The following is a 20,655-nucleotide window of genomic DNA, read 5'->3' as shown; positions in this document are numbered from 1 at the left end:
TTTATTTTATTTTATTTACTTGTGGGTGATCTCCAAAGTTGTGAGGTTGTGGACTGGGGGCAGATTTAAAGGGTTTTTTTTATGGCTGTCATGATATTAACGTTGCATTGAGGTTCATATTCATATTATACCCAGATGGGAAAACATTGTTTCTACAAAGTTCAACCAGTTAATTTTGGAGGCAGACCTAATTCCATATTAAAGCTGGTTTTAAAAAAAAAGTAAATTAATGAACCTTCCTAGTGGTACAGATTTTGTTAAATTAAACTGCAGAACGTATAATATGTAGAAATGCTAAAATTAGAAAGGAGGTCTTTTTCATTTAGAAATTGCACATGTAGACTAGATTTGGCTTCAAATACAGTTATTTTAAAAAATTTCTGGTAATTTTTTTGCTTCCATTTGAAAATGCTGTTTTTTTCAAAACTGAGTTTTTCCAGAGAATAAAGCAGTTTCTCTAGAAAAGTTTTTCAAAGTCAAATTTGTTCAAAGTGAAAGAGATCCAGAACAATTTGGCTGCTTGCCTATTTTCATGCCAGAGTCCAGAATTAACTTGTACCTTAGACAGGTATCCTGGATTTAGATTTGGTAATTGTCTTGTTCATGTATTTTACAATAACCTTCAGAAGAATCTTACCTAGGACTTAGGTTATTAATAAATAGTTGTTATCTCATCTAATAGTTGAATATTTAAAATCTAAAAAATCAAATACTTTGGATGGTGAACCATATTCTCTACTGGAATAATTCCACTGATTCCAGTGAGTTATAAAATGACATAACTTTTCTCCTCTGGTAATATTCCACATGAACAATGTTTAAAGCACAAAACTGTGTTGAAAGAATGCTAAATAAACCAAGTGAAGCAATCAAATCTGGAAATGCCTGTGGGCAAAAGCCAATTCAGCCTTTACTTCATTCCCTTGTGCATAGAGATTTTAATTACATTATCACAAACTTTCCCCCATAAAATCCCTTCTCCTGCTTCACAGCCTTTTCCTTCTGAATTCAATACAATTCTTACCTCTATGAAATTAAAGGGTATCTTGCAGGCATTTCTCATAGAACTGGTGTTTTGTCACGGAAAACATTGACAGCATTCCTAAATTACCACTTCAGAGACTGGCCATTGTTAGTGAAGAGACAGGAACCACACCTCATCAAGGATGAGCAGTGTCTCCAGGCAAAGTCACATGGGGTGCCCTGCCAATAGTTAGCTCCTGTCACTCCAGAAATAAAAATGGGTTCTGCCTTTAAGTCTGATGGCATTAGGATACACTGTACACTGGTAACTACTAGGGCTTTATATTCCTGATCCAATGGAAACAGATTGTAATGCATTTTTTAGAAAAAGTGGAGAATCCTATTACCAGTAGTAGAGGACCCCTGCCTCCAAACAGGTGGAGAAGAGGGACAGCTGGCTGGATCCAGTATGCAACAATTCAACAGTATACTCTATTTTTCCTATGCTGATGAAAAGCTATAACAACACATGAAGTCTAAAGGCATGGAGTAAATGAACTCAGTGGACTTTTTTAGGGATGGTCCATAAACTAAGTGAAATGTGTGTGCGTATAAGTACAGATATCAAGGGATCGGGAGAGTGACAACAGTTTGCTGGGATGTACTGGAAAGTGTAGGACATGGTCATGGAATAAAGGTGGATACTATCCTGGTTTCAACTAGGATTGAGTTAATTTCCTTCTTATTAGCTGGTACAGTGATGAGTTTTGTATTTAGTTTGAGAATTATATTGAAACAGTGATTTTTAGTAGTTGCTAATAGTGTTTACCCTAAATCAAGGAGTTTTCAGTTTCTCATACTGTGCCGGTGAGCAAGAACACAAAAAGCTGGGAGGGAGGTGGCCCAAACTGACCAAAGGGATATTCCAGACCACACAATGTCATGCTCAGTGTGTAAACTGTGGGGAACCAATCACTGCAGTGGTCAGCAGGTGTAACTGCATATTACATCACTTGACTTCCTGGAATTTTATTCCTCTCCCTTCCTTTATTTCAGTCATTAAATTGATCTTATTTCAGTCGACAGGTTTTACCTTTTGATTCTCCACCCACCAGGGTGAGGGTCTGTGTGCAAGTAGCTGCATGGCATGCAGTTGCTGGTTTGAATCAAGCCACAGCTACTTAAGTAGATGCTGCCTTTTTTGCTTTGTTTTTTTTCCCTTCCTCCTTAGCTTTTGCATAGCTACAGTCCTTAGAAGACTCAGCTGGTCTAGTATAACCAGAATTGTCCTATTATTTAGTAAATGACTGAGTCAGCTTTGTCATATAAAGCTCAACTTTGTACTTTTTATGTCAATGTATAAACATAGTTATTTAGTCTTTCTGAAACCAGGCAGGGCATCAAAGGCTTGAAAGATAGCTTTGTTTTATCTGATAAAAGGAAAAGAAGGACAGGAGAATAAATATGAAGAAGTACTGTCTCTTGGTTAACAAAACATAATGAATGATATATGAAGGACCAGATCAAGCTGAACACAAATGTGAAAGCAATCTCATATGGTTTAGTGGAAGAGAAGCTGATGCTGTGTTGAAAATGAGAGAAAATAATCTTTTGTTTAGAAAAACCTTCTGATTCAAGAGCTTATATTTCTATAATTTTCAAGGAAAAAAATCAGGGGAAGTGAGAAAGAAGAGGCATTTCCAAAGTGAAAGAATGAGATAAACTGAAAGAATTTGACATGAAGAAGCAGGTTCTGAAAGACATGTCATAGTATTTGACATGATTAGTGGCATAAAGTGAAACAGTTGAATTTCACAGAATTTCTTGCCTTTCTCATGAAGAAAGCAAATTTAGAAAGAAACTGCAGCAAAACTGAGCAGACACATTATCTTGATGTTCACTCTTCAGGAAATGGGTTTTTTTAATCTTTTGTTTTATGGTGTAATGTTATAGAACCTCTGTTTGAGACTCCTCATTTGCCTGGAACCTACCTTCAGAGTTTCATCAATTTTTTTCATAAATATCTCAACATAACATATTCAGTTTGAATTTTATTTAGCATATTTTTAATTTTTATAGTTTTCATTGAAAATTTGATAGCTTGATATTTATGAGAGCCATCATCAAGTCTGTGGGGCTGGATGGAATTCACCCAAGGGTACTGAGGGAGCTGTTGGAAGTGCTCACCAAGCCACTCTCCATAAATTATCAGCTGCCCTGGCTAAGCAGAGAGGTCTCAGGTGACTTGAAGGTAGCAAATGTGAGGATAGAACAACCAGGGCCCAGCCAGAACAAGTTTATGAAAGGCAGGTCCTACTTGACCAACTTGATCTCCTTCATGGATATTGTCTACCTGGACAAATAAAAAGCCTTTGACACCATTTCCACAGCATTCTCTTTGAGAAAATGGAGCCTATGGCTTGGATGGTGCACTGTTCACTGAGTAAAAATCTGTCTGGATAGCCAGACCTAGAGAGTTGTGGTGAATGGAATTAAATCCAACTGGCAGCTGGTCCTGAGTGTTGCTCCCCAGGGCTCCGTATAGGGGCCAGTCCTGTCAGTGACTTGTGCAAGGAAATGGAGTACACCCTCACCAAGCTACAGATCACACCTAACTGGATGGGAGTGTTAATCTACTGGAGGGTAGGAAGGCCTTGCAAAGGGGTGTGCACAGGTTGGAGGCATAGTCTGAGGCCCATTGTGTGAGATTCAACGACACCAAGTTCCAGGTCCTTGGGTTACAACAACCCCCTGCAGTGCTGCAGGCTGAGGACAGAGTGGCTGTAAAGCTGCCCTGTGGAAAAGGACCTGGGGGTGCTGGTTGAAAGCAGCTGAACATGAGTCAGTGTGTGCCCAGGTGGCCAAGGCAGCCACAGCATCCTGGCCTGTGTCAGCAATAGTGTGGCCAGCAGGAGCAGGGCAGGGATTGTCCCCTGTGCTCAGCACTGGTGAGGCCACACCTGGAGTGCTGCGTCCAGTTCTGGGCTCATCACTGTGAGAAAGACACTGAGGGGCTGCAGAATGTTTGGAGAAGGGCAATGGAGCTGGTGAAGGGTGTGCAGCTGCTCCTCATCAGCAGGAGGATGAGGAGCAGCTGAGGGAGCTGGGGGTTTTGAGCCTGGGGAAAGAGACTCAGACAGAACCTTGTTATACTCTACAAGGGCCTGAAAGGAACAGGTAGTGAGGGCAAGTTGGTCTCATCTCCCAAGGAACAAGTGATAGGGCATGAGCAAACAGGTTTATACTGGATAGTAGGAAAACTTTTTCACCAGAAGAGATGTCAAACATTTGAACATGCTGCTCAGGAAAGTGGTGGAATCACCAGCCCTGGAAGTGTTTAAACGAGGTATAGATGTGGCACTTAGCTTTAGTGGTGTACTTAGCAGTGCTAGATTAATGGTTGAACTTTTTCAACCTAAATGATTCTATGATTTTAAGGTGTTGGTTATTAAGTTATCAGCCACATGTAATTTTAAAAGTGCTTTTGATCTTAAAAAGGTTAGTGGAAATCCTAAGACATTGAAGTTCATGAGGTAAATGAAGTGCTCTCACCTCTTCCGTGGCTAAGCCAGGTACACAAGTGGAAGTCACTGGGAAAGCATGAATAATGTTTGTGTTGATCTTTCTGCAAATCTTTTTAATTTGTATGCTTGTTTTACATAAATGCACATATGTACATAGCAGTGTGTCTGTAGATGATGCTGTGTGCCTTCCTGAAAGTGTATGGATTATTATATGTGGTGAGGATGGCATGCCTGTGGTAGTCCACTGGGAAATCCTGGCTGAATACGAGGCAGTAAAGCTGTGATGAGCTCCACAGGGTCCAAATTACAGTATACCTACCTCAGATGATAGGTGTCCTCCATGACTGCTCTCAAAGAGCTGGGAAATGCTGCCTCAATAAAGTCTCTGTGCTCAAACAGGGTGGGTGCTGCTGCTGCAGTCAGCACAGCATCCATCACTGCAGGAAACCAGGGCTGGGATTTCATCTGTAACATACTTTTAGTTTCCTGCTGAGAACTACTTTGGAAAGCATTAATGTTCTGATCTTGAGATGTCTGTATGCAGCTATAGGTTCTACAATGTATTTTAAGACGCTCTTTAAAACCCTGCATTGAATTTGGATAAACCAGTCCTGAGGCCATGATTATACTATGAAGCATGAAGCAGACCAATTGCTTGAGATCATCAGCAGAAGAAAATGGATTAATGATGGCTTTCAAAATATAAGGTCACTGTTTCTGGAGTGTTTCTTTTTTGTTAGTGGTTGTTTTTCTTCAATTTTTTGAAGCGAGACAGAGTAAAGAAATGAGGAAAACATGTTTTGGAAGAAGAGAAACAAATCATGATCCAGTTTAGTTGGCCAGGGTAGGTACCACTGCCAGATGTGGCCAGGCTGCAGGGTATGTGTGATGAAGTGAAGGAGCCTTTGAGGGGCTTCCTGGGCAACCCACCTGGGAGCCCCCATGTGCTGTTATGATCCTGTGCCTCTGTGCAGACAGCTTGTGCTGGCCTCCCAGTCATGCACTGTGGAAAACTGTGAGTGTACAAGTACAAGGTGAGCTGTGTGTGCAAAGACTTCAGTGGCCAGTGTGAATGATTACCAGTTAATAATAACAGATGTTTTCTATTACAGAAATCAGACTTATTAATAAAGCTCCCCTAATAATTTATTTTTTTTTGTGATCTGTCTCCCTCGGTTCAATTGTCTCATCAGGAATAATTCACTTTTTTTCCCTAATCTGTCAACACTACAGCCATATGTGGCCCATAATCTCCCTAGGCAACCCATGCCAGTGCTCAGTTACTCTCATAGAAGAAAAAAAAACACCAAAGGTGTTTCCTGGTGTTCACATGGATTCTTTTGTGTTTCAGTTTATAGCCATTGTTCAAGTTCTTCCTGGAATAACATAATTCAGAAGGCAAAATATAAAGTGGCAAGTATCAACCTGTATAATTATCATACGATTTTAAGAGAAGGGGAAAACTGATCAGTGAATTTTTGCACTAGAGGCTGACAGGACTAAGTTTATTTTTATCCAGGATTTATTTTAATTTTTACTTTAAATTTATTTTAATTTTAGACATTTGAAGCCATCAAATTTGCCATTTTTAAACCAGCAATTTTTCCATGTCTAAGTCATACCCATTTTATTCTCGTGACTGTCTCAGATCCACAGCCATATATATATATTATTTACCTGAAAGATTCTTGTGGTAAGATTCATCTCCAATTAGCTACACTACAGGTTATGTAGATGTGTAGCTGTCTAACCTCATGCTGTAGTTATTAGAGATCTTGTCAATGGAAGGAGCTGTTCTAACTATCCCTCTGTACAAGTTTAATTCCTACTTTTCAATGTATTAATTGACTCAATTTCAACTACTTCTTCATTAGAGCTAATGGAAGCTCTGACACATATCTCACAACAAAACATCTCTACTGAAGAAAAGTAAATTTGAATCTTACTCTTAATGGTATCACAGGAAGGAATGCTGGTTAAATCAAGCCCTGGTGAGCAGCATAAATGTAATCTGCTAGTCTCAGTATGATGTAATATTTTTATCAAAAAAACAATACTATCAAATTGAATCAGAGGAATAAATAGGCTTTCAAATGTCATATTGATCTTTCTTCATAACTAACTGTTCTGGATTTTTTTTCTTTGAATTATCTCCAAAAATAAAAACGAATTCCAAACACCAGCACAAGTGAGCAGTAGGGTGAGGGATGACTGCATTGTTATGAATTCTTGAGTGCAACCCTTATGCTTTTTTTTTTTTTAACTTCTCAGAGAAATTTTACACAGGAAAGGTTTAGATTTCCATTGTTTAAAGGATTGGTGGGCCATGAAGGAAAATAACCTATTAATGAAAATGAGACTCTGAAAACAGATTAATTGTAGTAGGTTAGTATCATAGTGACAGCTAATAAATTAGGAGATCCAAGTTGAGGCAACAGGACTGTGCAAGAGTTGTTATGCTGAAAAAAAATTTTCAGTAAATCATTTGCATAATTTCTGTAGCTGAAGGAAACTCTCCACCTCTAGAGGCTAACACAAAGAATTGTTCGTATTCACCTACTTGAACTTTAGCCTCTGGCTTTAGGTTTGGGTAGTAGCAAATTAACCCTGAAACCTTGGTGCAGTCAAACTCACAATCCCATTCCAATCCTGAGTTATGTGCCAATAATTTCAGTTTTCACTGACTTGGTTGTCAAAACTACAGCTGTAACTTCTAGTTAATGCAAATCATCTTTCATCTTCAGCCACTGCAACTCTATGTCACTCTTCATTCTCTTCTTTGCAACCAGCCCTTTGTATTCCAAATATTATGAGCAGCTGGACTTCACTGATCTTGTTTAAAGAAGATATGAGCTTTGTAGAATTCATGGTCCAGGTGTTGTGCACATCTGAAAGGGTTTCTGAGTTCTGCTGCCCAGTTAGGGGCTTATAATAAGGTAAGATTTAGTCTAACTGGAAATTTAGCAAAGCAGAGACATTTATTTCTTGCTGACAATCGCTGTTAAAACACTTAGAAGCAGGGCAAAATCTTGTATTTTCAAGAGAGCACGATTTAGCATTCATTAGCTTCTTCTAACCTTTCTAAGCAAGTACCAGCTCCCAGAGACAGTTTGGTATTACATCGTCTTGCTGCCAATGCCATGGAGAACCTTTAATGTTAAATGACTTAAATGTGCTCTGCACCTTAAATGTGTGCTCCTGTGCACTGTAAAAGTCATCCCTTGTGCTCATTTTGTGTTGGCATTCTGCCAGCATGTGTCAGTGGCAGCCATACAGTGCTTTGGTATTTTACTGTAAGCACAGCACGTGGAGTATCCTGAGAGGGGAAGTCAAAATCTGAGCACTACATTGTGTAGTGAACACTGTTTGTAAAATAGGGGGAATGGGCCTTGGAGGCAAGACACAGGGAGCACTACATCTTTGCTAATCAACTCTAGGAAGAAATAATTAGTTTATTGGCATGAAAATCTTGTACCATCTCCAACGTCTGTTTTGCACTGAGGTAATAAAATGTGGTGTACCAGAGGTACTGCTTGCTAAAAGTACACACACACATTCTCTTTTTAAAAATTCATGCTTTTCATTATAGCTGAAAGTCAGCTTTATTGTTAAATCACCAGTTTTATTACCTAAATCAATGACTTATAATATGAATCAGGTCTGGATTTCATGAGTGCAATTCCTTGATAACTGCTCATGTGGACATGTTAGCTATGTTGCCTTAAAAAGGGAATGAAAGTGTGTGTCACCTTTATGTACTCCACTTTCATCTCAGATTCCTGCTGCTTAGAAAGTCTTATGTATGAAAATAAAAGTGAATAGCAACAAATCTGAGCAACTCACTAAATAAATGGAACAGAGGAAAATTGGATTCCACCCGTTCAGGCTTGCTTAATTGAAAATCAGTCAAGGAAACTGAGAAATGCTCTTAACAATAACAGGAAATGATGATTTTTCTTCTGCCCTTGGAGTCCATAGAAGAGTAGAAAAAATCTTATGGCAGAGACTAAATATTCCAGTTGTTTCAGCAAAGGTTTTGTTCCATTATAACTGCAGTAATTTCATGTATTGAACTAGCAAGGAAATGTTGCACAGTGTATTTATCTTTATAGGGGAAACTACCTTGCCTGCCTATGCAGTGTCAGCTCATATCATTCTTTGTGAAATGTAATGGTGGAATTGGGGAATGTGGATCATGATTTGTGGGTTGAATAAACCATAAAAACTTCTGGTTTCAGCTAGCAAAGTTGGTCTGATTTTCTTTAACAGTCCACACAGGACACATGCCTGGGTGACAAACTACCTTGTTTTCAGTTAGTGTAGGCTGACTTGTAAGAAAATAAACACATACACAATTTATACCATCAGCTTAACACAAAGTATTACACAGGAGTGTAATGCTGGAACAAGAGACTAATTAATTTACATTTACTTATCTGCAATTCTTTCAGAATAACATTTTTAATAGTGATTTCTGCTGCAAGTTACAGTATGTACACGAATTTCCACTTTTACACTTTTCTGGGTTTTTTTTGTTTTGGTTTCAGTTTTTTGTTTTATCTTGGGTTTTTTGGTTGGTTGTTTTTTATTTGGTTTTTGGGTTTTTTTTAAATCCTAGTGTCTGAATAGATTTTTTCACTGTTACAGAAAGAACAAAATTTTTCCCTCTTCTGTTCTTTTTCTTGGATCTTCAAGTTTTGCATCAGGATATTTTTATTAATTAAATAGAACACATGTTTTCAAATACCTTATTGCTGTGTCAGGATGTGCCAGAGGATGTGCACAGTGACAACAGTTTGGACAATTCAATCATTAGAAATTTTCTGTGTGCTTTTGATTTGCAGGGTAGCTGTGTGCTGTCTGTGCTTTCAATGACCAATCATTGCCTAGATAATGTTCCATTTATGCATAATCTGGTTTTGGTGTGGCTTTTATGGACTCCTAGGGGGCAACAACTTTCTTCTGTCTCTCAGATGCTGAAAGAAAAAATCCTGAGGATACTTTTTTTTTCTCTATAGTTTATGATAGAGCTTGAGACCCCCCACACTGGAATCGTTAGTTAATTCACTGTGTTCAGCAATTTGGATTTCGGAAAACAATTCTCTCTAGTGCATTTATCATTTTTTGGGTTGCTTTTCTTCTGTGTTCACTTACAAAACTAAGTGTGTTCACTTACAAAGCTAAGCATGTTCACAGCCCTCTGTAAATGTCTCAGTCAAACTATTATAGGAGCCAAACACACCTTTCCTCCTGTCTTAAGTGTTCCTTTTGAAGTTCCAGGAGTTAATTGGTAAATATTTTCCCAATGACTTTCAGAATTAGTTACTGCATTACAAAAAGTTCAGCATTTCTGTAGCCTAAACCATTATCTTGTATCTGTTGACTGTTGCAATGAGAAAACAACTTTTATTTAAAAAAAAAAAAAAAAAAAAAAGATTAAGTAGTTTTTAAACAGTACTAAAAGATTTTTTCTAGATACTTCTAGTAAACACAATCAGTTCCTAAAAATTACAAGAAAGCTGATTTGTAAACATAGTAGGGTGGATTGTCAGCCACAATCTGTTGTGTTTTTCCAAGAGTGTAGCTGTTGCATCCCCCTGTGATCCCACTGGTCATAGGAAGGGAGGAAGGAGAGTCTGAAGGTCTCACACTTTCATGGTAAGATAATGGACCTTGTGGACTGCCCTTAGCAACAGGACTTGCTCTCCAAATGGGCTGACATGCCTGTCTTGTGTGACAGAACACTGTCTAAGAGGGGGTTTCTTCTGGCCGTGTGTCTCTGAGGATTGACCTTTTACCTTGGCAGTGCAGCAGCAATCGCAGCTGCTGTTGACTGTACTTCATCAGCCTCCACTACTCTGCTGGCTATACTGCAACTCCTCAAAGTTACCAAATAAATCTTCGTTAAGAGCATGGAATTTCCAAAGGTGCAGAGTGCTTCAAAGATGGAATTCTGAGTTCTGGTCTCAGTGCACATTTAGAAGGAGCCATTCTGGTGCCTCCAGCATCACTGATGTGCCTTCCTGCTCTCTCTTCAGATGGAAGTCACCAGTGAAGCCTTCCATTTATGCTTTATGGTGTCAGCAGGAATAATTCCAGCTCTTTTCTCTTTTTTAAAACAGATAGATTGGGAAAAAAACCAAAAAAAGTAAAGGAAAAAAAAAAGTGTGAGTACTAGCATAGACAAAGTCAGGTCTATTATCCGTTGTGATCAATAAGGAAAATGTTTTTAAAAGGGCACAATCTAAAATGCATTCTGCATTTTTCTAATTATTATTCTTATGTACAAAGGTAGAACAAAAATTTATACTCAAGGTATGTGTTTCTGAAATCAGAGTTCATTTACAAAGTATTATAAATTCCTATTTAATTGTAGTATGTATGTCTTAAACAGTAAAATGAATTAACTTCTCATAGTGTTCAAAGTTTTATTTAATATTTTACCTCTACAAAACTATGGAGAAGAAAACCATAATGTAATGTTAAGTTTTCTGGTTTTGCCTTTCTATATATATGATTAAAATTTTATATTGATGATAATGTGATATTTGGTGCCAGGTTTGATTTTGATTTTTTGTGATTTTTAATATTAAAATAGTGTTAAAGATTATTTTTTCACTGTTTTAATTTCAGATTTGGATTCTCTAACAGGGCATGCATTTCAAGGTAAAGTGGACAGTTAGATTAGATTATGTTATTTGTTTGTTTTATACTCAGTTTATTGAGTTTTCTTGGAGGGTGGGGGAAAGGGGTGTTGTAAAATTTATTTGGTGTGCTTCTGACAGCAGTTTGTTATGTGTCAAAATTGTATTATTAGGTGGATTTTTAGATTTCATATAAATGAAGAAAAGGTAGCTATTAGATGCACTAGTTTAAAGAATAGAATTGAAATTTTTCATTAAATATTAACTATTATATAATTAATGTAAATAATGCAAGGGAAGAGAAAAATTATTCTAAAACAACAAGCCCTAATGGAAAGATTTTTAAGTTATTCAAACTTGCATGCGATCCTGTAAGGCAGGTAAAAAAAAACAACCAAAAAACCCACTGTTCAGTATTTAAGGAAAGCAAAGATTCAAGAGATACAAGGTTTAGTTTCCAGTTTTATTACTAGAAATGTGTAGGAAAGAACAGTAAGGACAGTTTTGAATAGTAAGAACATTTTCAGTTAGAGAATTGAGAAAGAATGATAACACAATTACATTATTCTACTGTACATGCATATTTTTTATGCCGTGTGGAACTTAAATTTAAAAATAGTATATTCAATTAAAAATTTTAGAATTTTACAGCTATACAATTCAACCATTTTGAGTTGGGAATCTTTTAGTAGAAATACAAGAGTAGAGAATTTGATGCTAAGTAATTGTGAACTTCTGTGTTACTTGGGAAGAGATTTTGGCACAGAAGGAATATAAATGAGAACTTTCTGAATAAATTAAATCTCTGCTGCAAATATGTGGACTCCCTGTACTCAAAATTTTCTTTAATAATCCTTCAGTTGAACAGGCAGTGAAAACTAAGGCATAATATTTGTATAGAAAAAGAAAATTAGTCAAAATTTGTGATGATATTTATCACTAGAACGATATTACTATTTATTATGTCATTGGCATCTAAAGTGTCTAGTGCATAGTATAATATTCCTCCTTCAGTTTTTCCTTTAATATCATTCTTTAAAAATTATGGGACAGTAGATTCATGTAAGGTTTTCCAAACATTCCTGCAGTCTAGGCATTAGGTATGCTGTTAGATACAGAACAAAAAAGACAAACGGAACAATAAAGTTCATTACAAAATTAATTTTGTGTGCAGTGTGGAGCATATCTGGGTACAGATTCTGTCAGAGATATTTGTACTTAAATACAGCAGCACAACAAATGAAACCTGTTGGAGAAGTCAGAATACTGTATGTGTAGATTTTTCATTTTCATCCCAGATGAGGAAACTCTTATTCTGAATATTTTGGTTTGGTTTGAGTAAGGATACTCATGGAATAACATACTGCTTAATTAGGGCCATCTTGTAAATTTGTCATAAGTCCTGTCAAATATATGCATGTGTCACCAAAATAGACATTGAGACAAACAGGATCAGTGTATCTTTTTTTTTTTTTTTTTTCTCTACTTTTTAAAGGTTGAGTCTGCTTTTGTTTTTGCATGAATATTTTATGTTACTAGATGGTGCTGTCATGGTGTGTCCCATTCTTACTTTGTAATATGACAACACAATGATAATGAGCAATACTGACAACAGACCCTTGTATTGGTACTTATGCTTCAGAATTATGGCAAAGACAAATCATCCTTATTCTGCATGGAAAATGTCCTGAATTGCACAACAGGTGATTTACATGCCTGCATTACATTCCAGGTGCAGCTGTGCACAAATCCATCAAATGGCCTGTTATTTAGCACAGGCAGAAATGTCTTAGAATCTAACAAACTGTCAAAGGGATGTAGGAGAATAGTATAGGCAGCCAATAAGCATAAGAGCCTGTCATGGACTTCACTTAAAGAGGTATTTATTTGGAGACTCACAGTATTGAACATGCTACAGTGCAGCTCACAGAAATAACTAGAAGAACCATCTCTCATTTTATGCTTTATTTGACAGAGTTAAGACGTACTCTTTTCACATAAAAGGGTAAAAGTAGTAGAATGTTCTTTCTTGCCTTCAGCTTTATTTACATTTAATAATCAACTCATTATAGTATTCTGCTAAAATAATGCAGAATGTGTAGTTACAGATGTAGCTAAACTAAAAACCAAAAGGGATGTTTATGTATATATGCTGAAAAACAGAACAGTAAATACAGATACCTATGTGTTAACATGATTACTCTAGTTAGGCTAAAGTATGTTACCTTTCAGCAGATAGAAGAGAGCAAGGTGTTAGTTATGCCTCTTCAACAGCAATTAGTTAATTAGCTGAGATATGTGTGTTAACATGCTGAGCAAACACAAAACAAACTCATTTGAGATTTCTATTTATCTCACCTTGGAAAAAAGCACAGCTTTGAGCTAATCCAGCAGGATTCATTAACAAAACCTCTAAGGGTATGGTGATCCAATAGTTTTTCACTTGACCCTTGGCCAGTGCTCTGCAGGAGCCGACCATGAAATGACTCCTTTCCTTAAGTCATGTAGCTGTGTCAGTGAAATGCTGAGTGGGTGCTACTGCCAGACCCTTAGCAGGGCAGACAGACCAAACCTGCTTCTGCACTGACCTAATCACAAAGGTTCCAGGGCAGAAGGGGTTTGCATCCATCTAGATGACTTTAAATTCATGTGAGTTCCCATTTGGATAGGACTGCTTTGTGAATTTCAGGCTAAGAGGAAGTACTTTCCCTATCACCACTGGCAACTGCATCAGCTGCCCTATGTTTTCTGTAGATTTGGGCAATCTCTGCTACTTCAGAGACAGATCAGAATATAAACCACACTAAAGTATCTGTCTGGTTTTTATGTGAAGGGGAAAAAAAAAATTCTTTATAACCCTTGCAGTTGATTAGCTGAAACCCTAAAGTACGAGATTTGATTATAGTCATTGTCTTAATGCAGAGCTGCAAGTGTTATGGGCATGTTGAGAACTTCCAGAAGCTGGATTAAAGCATCTCTTTTACAATGATATCTAATCTCGTCCTAAAGCTCCAAGCAATGGCGAGTCCACCAGCTCCCCTGGTAAGCCATTCCAATATTTAATTACCCTTAGTGCTAGGAAATTGAAATGTTGTGGAAAGGTTGAATTTGTCTAATTTCAGCTGCCAGTCTTCCTTTTGCTATGCCTTTTTCAGCGACACTGAAAATTCCCCCTTTTTCAGGTATGCTTTCTGAACAAGTGTCTATAACAAATTGCAGTGACCTGTTGAAAGGTCTCTGTGCAGAGAAACTCTGCCACCTGGCCTGATGAACTTACTGCCTTGACCTGCAAACCTGGCCTCTTTCATAGACTATCACAATTTTATCACCCCTATGTCTACTAAAAATTTTTATACAGTAGTCAAGGTACCTTTCAACTTTCGTTCTGGTAAATCTGATATGTTTTACTCCTTAAGGCTCACACTGTAAGACTGGTTTTCTGACAGCTGTCCTAGGAACCCTTGTTTTTCAAAAACTATGAGAATATATTCATGTAGAATTTTGTAAATGCTGTATATAGAAGTAAAGTACTTTTTTATTTGTACATAACACTTCCTTCTTAATTCTCCCTTTTTAAGGATTTAGCTACAGTTCAGGTTATGGTGATTGTCTGTGTCAAGCAAACCAAGTTGCAATCCTAAAAGGTAACTGACTGAACAAGAATGAGCATTTTTCCCTAGTTTGATGTGGCTAACATGAGATTTGAGGTGGAAGAGAAGGCTCTTATGCCAGCGTATGACATCTAGTGGTTTCAAACTGGTGAAATCTGAGTGGGCACTGAGTTTTGGGTGATCATTAGTCCAAACAAGAGGGAGAATTAGCCAGGATCTGTTTCTAAGGAATGGGATGGAAAAAAGGTTAGAAACTTTAAAGCCCTATTTAAATGCATTCCTCTGACTGCATCCCTATAAATAATATCTTGTATTAGCTCAGTTGAAAGATTAAGAATGTACCTTTAACTCAGAGAAACTCCACGGTGAAGATAGTTAATAGCAGTTGTCTGGTTTGGTTTCCATGGGCTGTGAAGCACACTTAAGAATTCCTGTTCTGGATCCCATAAAGATTAGTTAGGTGTCACCAGAGTTTGGAATCTATACTAGGAAATCCAAATACAGCTTCTGCATCTCTCTTGATTTTTCTTTTAATTCAGCTTTAGTATGTAGTGCTTTCCCTTTTCCCTACTACCACTCCAAAGTACCCAGCTGTCTGGTAAGATCCACAGACTTTGTTTTTCATTGTGTTAATGATGAATGCTGTTTTGTTGCAAGTAGTCTACATAGGCTTGAGGTTTTCTGAAATATTTCAGGAGCAAAGATATTGGGTTTTTTTTAAAGACTTCTTCACTGTTGGCAATGTAATGCTAGATTTCAACTTCAATATATATATTTTTTTTTAATTTTTTTGAAATTCCCTTAATAGTCTAGGGAACAGACTGCCATGTTCAGCATTGTCAGTAAAACTAAGATAGCTCTAACTGGAATGAGAATTCTCAGGTCTTTGAATAATAGCTTGAGCTATGGAAGGAACTTGGCATGTGCAGTCCTGTGGGAAGTGTTTCGAGAAAGAGTGTCTCAAATGCTAATTGAATATGAACTCAAAATATCCATTTTAATTCCTGGGTGTATCTGATCAAGGTACTTGGTCAGTGACCTGCTCATTTTCCAGAAGAAATAACACTTTGACCATATAATGATCATCACTTCATGAATTAGTTAATGGTCTGTTGAGCTGTGCACCTTCCTATTCACAGACCTGCTGGGTCATTTCATTTTCAGTACACCAGTACTGGCTATTGTGGTTGAAATAAAAGTTTATCTGAGAGTGTCTTCTCAGCCATATTATTTGCAGTTGCTGTACATTGAGTCAGAAGCACAGAAAGTCTCACCTTCATCCTTTTTCTCTGCTTTTGCCTAAAGCATATGAAATGTTGGGAAGAAAATGAAGATTGGATGGCTTAGGACAAATAACACTGAGTGAAATTTAGTTCAATAGTATCAACAATAGAATATCAAAGTTCAGTGTTATTTGATTAGAGCTGACAGATTTTTCAAGAACAAATTTGAAGAAAATACTATTTTGCAGCTGGTTTTGGCTAACTATCATCTTGATTTTATCTGAGAAAATGCTTGCCTAGTGCTGTGTTGGAGAGGTTTTTTTACCTTTCTATTGAATTTCTGTAATAATATTTTTAATGTTCAAAAAAAGTAAGATCTGTCAGCTTAGGTTGAAGACAAGTTTGATTTTAAAAAAAAGTAAACCAAAACATAAAATGAAAGTCATCAAACCATAAGAGGGTGGAGTATGATGATCTAGTAAACAAAACAAAACTAAAAAAGTCACTTTTTAGCTCCTTTTGAGCTTCTTTAAAATAAAATAGAATGGACATAATCACAAACTAAGTCATTTTGCATTTATTGTACTCATCTAGTATTCATCCAGTATAGATTTTATCCAAATTCGTAACTTTTTTAGTTCTGTTAATTTCTTAAGTTCTGTCATTGCCCCTTGACTTTTTTGTCTCAAATAAAAGCCATGAGGAGAAAGTCTGTGTGTACTCTATCTTGCCTTTAGAGTCTTAGTTGGGATGTAACTGTGCATAGTCCTGCTGTTCAAAATATAGTTTTTCCAGATGAACCTGCAGGTAAAAAAACGATTATGTACCAACATGAGAAGTGTGCTCTGGGAATTTGTTCTGTGTGAGGGGAGAAGGAGGGGGAAATATTAAGACATTATTTCAAATTGATCGAATTTTTTTATTTCTTTTGTTTCTGAGCTCCTTCAGGCTCCTGATCCAAAATAGCTCGTATGTTTTCAGTCTGGGTTGCTCTGGAGCCTGCCTCTTCTGGGTGATTGAGCAAAGAGGATTGCATGTCACTGAGCAAACCTTTCCCGGGGTGGGGAGACAGGTGTGTTCCGGGGAAGCTGAGCTGGGGCATGCTCAGCATGCTGCTGTGCCCTTGCTCTGGACTGCAACGCAGTCATGGGGTTACAAAGATGGGAAAAGAAATGAAACTGCCCAATCATGTAGGAACTTGACAGCTGTGCAATTCATTCCTGTATTCAAACATTTCTATGTCCTCAACTTCACCTGTTTAGTTTCCACCTAAATATAAGCAAAATGCAAAAATGGAAAGGATATGCACTTTTATTGAAAATATGGCAATTTCAGAAGTAAAGGAACTATATACTCATTTGAAATTAGGAGCCTCACAGAGACATATGGTATTGATGCTTTGCCTCATGAGTTTATTTTACTCTTTGTGATTACTTTGTCTCATTTCTTTGGCTCTTAGCTATGATTCATACTTGTTTAACAAGAATTGTATAAAGAGCTGTTGATACAGAGGTACCGCAGGTACTACTAGTAATTTCTTAGCCATTTATATAACATGAATTATACAAAGTCTTAATGAGTTCTGTACAATTCTTGATCTTTTTTAATGTGAAGTTAATGATTAATTTTCAGTTGTGCTTTTAATTAATTCTTTTTTGATATTTTATTAATTATTGTTTTTAATTGCTCTGGGGTATTTCATGTTAAGGGTACAGGATGAATCAGAGTAATTATATGCCTCATTAATTACCACCAAACAGAATTTAAAGGAACTAAAATAAATAAAAAAAATATTTGGACTCTACCAGATACTGAAAGCTATATGGTGTATCTCTCATTTGCAAATGCATGAAGTCATGGCTTGATTCTTCTTTAATTAAGCATATCTTTTTGGAAATATCTGAAATGTAATTATTTGAGAACAGCAAGGGCTACAGTATTTATGATATTGAGTTTGTCAAATTATCACCAATGTTCAATTAAGGCATCAATTTTTCCAAGCTGTCATTCAGCTATTCTGAGTCTTAGCTCTGTGCTTAGACTGTGATGCTGCAGGAGATTGTTGTAGCACTTCATAATGTTAAGAGAAACAGGTCAAAGAAAGACTCTGAAATGTTAAAGTCTCCTAAAAGAAGTATTTTCAGATGTTTTAAACTAATGCTATAGTCCACAGGAACTCATATGAAGAAAGATATCAAATTGGAATTGGAGACAAAGGCAAATCCTTAAGGAGGATAATTTGATTTTTGAGTTGAAAATAGGGCGACCATATTGGTAGTCAAAGCTTGTCTTCTTGCAAGCTTTGATTCCTCATCTAAATCTGGCATCTTTAATTTCCCCATTTTGAAGGCATGGATTAAATGTAAGTTGTTTTTACAGCTAAATATAGAAAATGTTTTTAATTTTTCAGGTAGTAGCTTCTTAAATAGATAAATATTAAATATACTGTGTTGATGGGGTTTGTATTTACTGTAGTTATGTACTGTCCAATGTTACTCCTTGGCTGCATGTTTAGGCCAGCTTGTAGCAGCTGTAAACTGTATGTAGAATATTTTACAAAGTAAGTAGTTGATAGTAGTACATATTCTTCTAACATATGTATATAAAAATATATAAATGTTACAGGACACAATATAAATCATGACTGTTTTTATCCTCAGTGGCCAATTAAGTGGTCCAGCAGCATTTTCTTAATGAATTTTAGTTGTTTGCTGTATGCAAAAAAAAGATGTTTTTTAAAAAAATTGTTTCTAATTTAGTTCTATTTTTATGGATATTAATTTATCAAATATCATTTTACCTAAAATTCAGCCACCTCAGAATGTTTTTTAAATTTATAGTTTTGAAATATATATTTATTTCAGATCTTTAAAGCTTTCCTTTTCTTGAAATGAGCAGTTGAAGCTGTGAATTACAAAAACTATCCAAGGAGAATAGATGCCCAGATTATTTTCTATAAACCAACAGATTCTTCCCAGAAATTTTATGTATTACATAGATCATGAGTCACGTATTTCTCTTCTGTTACAAGATTTTTGACAATAATAAATCATACTGCTATATAAACACATTCTTATGAAAATATTAAATTACATTCTCTAAAGCTACAATGCCACAAGCAGTCTTTACTACTTCAAAGTAAATTTGCTGATAGAATTTAAATTTTATTTTTTACATAGCTCTAGAACTGTTTCCTCATTCAGATTTCAGCCAGGGAAGTGATCATGATCAGAGATGATAGGAGTTGGTGTTTTCCTTGCTTGTCTATATCTCTGAATAAATATGGTTGTGTTTCCTGTAATCATAAATTTTGGAGGTGGTTGTGTAAGACTTATCTATCAAGATCAGTGGCTTGTGTATGTGTGTTTGACTTTAATGCAAGACTAGGCACTGTTAATTAATATGGAGATGACTTTTTACAGTTCTGGTGCTTAACAATCAATTTTACAGAAACAGAATAGTTACTATTCCTGTTAATTTGGCAGGGATACTCAGCCTGTCTCACAGGTCAAGAACTGGTTATTGCTGTGATTATGAGTCTGTCAGAGGGGATTACAGAATTTGTCCTGTAGGATAATAAAGGTTCATGCACTATTTCAGTAGCATAATCTAATGCTCATTTATTGCGTATGTTCAACTGCAGGATAAAAATACCCTTGTAATAATTACTCTGGTAGGTGTAGTGTTTTTTTCTTTTTATATCAGCTGAACATTTAAGCCTTCATCAAAGTGCTAGATCATACGTAATTAGTTTGTATGAATGAAGTTATAGTCAGGTTGTACATATTTGTTTGGATGGATGCAGAAACAGAGGATTATTTCTCTATCAGGAAAGTGTCAGGATCTTTAGATATAAGAAATCATGCATTGCATTGTAGCTGGAAAAAAGAAGGTAACTGCCATGTTTATGCATTCTTTAGGTGAAGTTCATAAGTAGAATATATTGCATCTTACCATTGATCCCTGCATTGCTCCTGACAAATAATCATGTAACCTACCCACACAACAAGTGACTGTGCTCCAGCATCACAGCTTCTTTTCCAGATACCTGTGCCAGTTTCTGTCATTGGTGCACTTGCCAAAGTGAGAAAATAACTTAGAAGTCAGAAGAATTATCTGCATACTAATACCATATATAAGTAATTCTCAGTTGTGAAGTAGAAAATTTAGTTTTTACCTTCTGCATATTTTAATAATAAGGAATACCTGTGAGGAGGTGAATGCCTTAGGGTCCCTGTCAGGGGGTCAGCTCAGGGAAACTTCAGAGACAGAGCCACCACTTCATTACAGAGTCTATCAAATGCAGTGTCCAATATAGCATTCTTTCAAAAGCATTCATTTCCCATGGATAGGTGGTGATTCACTTGCTGACATCAATCAGATTTCTCCTTCAAAAGGAATTTTTCCAACCTCACTGAGAAAATAGTAGAAGACATTATTCTTTGCAAGGCAAGGATAGCAGACTGCAATCCTATACTTCCAGTAGGTAGAAATTGATGCTGCTCTCCGTGATCTTTCCATTTAAACCATAGCTACTCAAGTGTGAAATTTCAGAGTACCTTCAGTGAGAATGTTAGTTCTGCTGTTTTTTTAAGTTCTTATTTTTAAATTTTATCACAGACTTTTTTTTTTAATTTAAAAATATGGAGCCAGATGTTTTTAAAAGTACTTTAGAGTGATTCAGATTAAT

The 20,655-nt window shown here is 36.5% G+C and overlaps 1 protein-coding gene across 14 annotated transcripts in view; it reads left to right on the top strand.

Annotated features, from left to right (window-relative positions):
* Positions 1-20,655, top strand: part of DLGAP2 (DLG associated protein 2) — a 451,519-nt gene that overhangs the window by 282,820 nt on the left and 148,044 nt on the right. For 6 of the 14 annotated variants that reach the window (XM_015621018.1, XM_015621017.1, XM_033513039.1 and 3 more), the window contains one exon: positions 11,121-11,153. The exons of 5 other annotated variants lie outside the window; for them this stretch is intronic. In XM_015621018.1, the coding sequence (XP_015476504.1) occupies positions 11,121-11,153 (33 nt within the window). Of the gene's footprint in view, positions 1-11,120; positions 11,154-14,053; positions 14,174-20,655 lie in introns of all 14 variants that reach the window. 3 more of the 14 variants (XM_015621025.2, XM_015621026.1, XM_015621024.1) reach the window with 1 other exon arrangement.

The sequence above is a fragment of the Parus major genome, chromosome 3 (genome assembly GCF_001522545.3).
Source record: "Parus major isolate Abel chromosome 3, Parus_major1.1, whole genome shotgun sequence".
In the NCBI taxonomy this organism is placed as follows: Eukaryota; Metazoa; Chordata; class Aves; order Passeriformes; family Paridae; genus Parus; species Parus major.
Note: the sequence above shows the minus strand (reverse complement) of the source record. Positions and strands in the feature narration are given on the sequence as shown.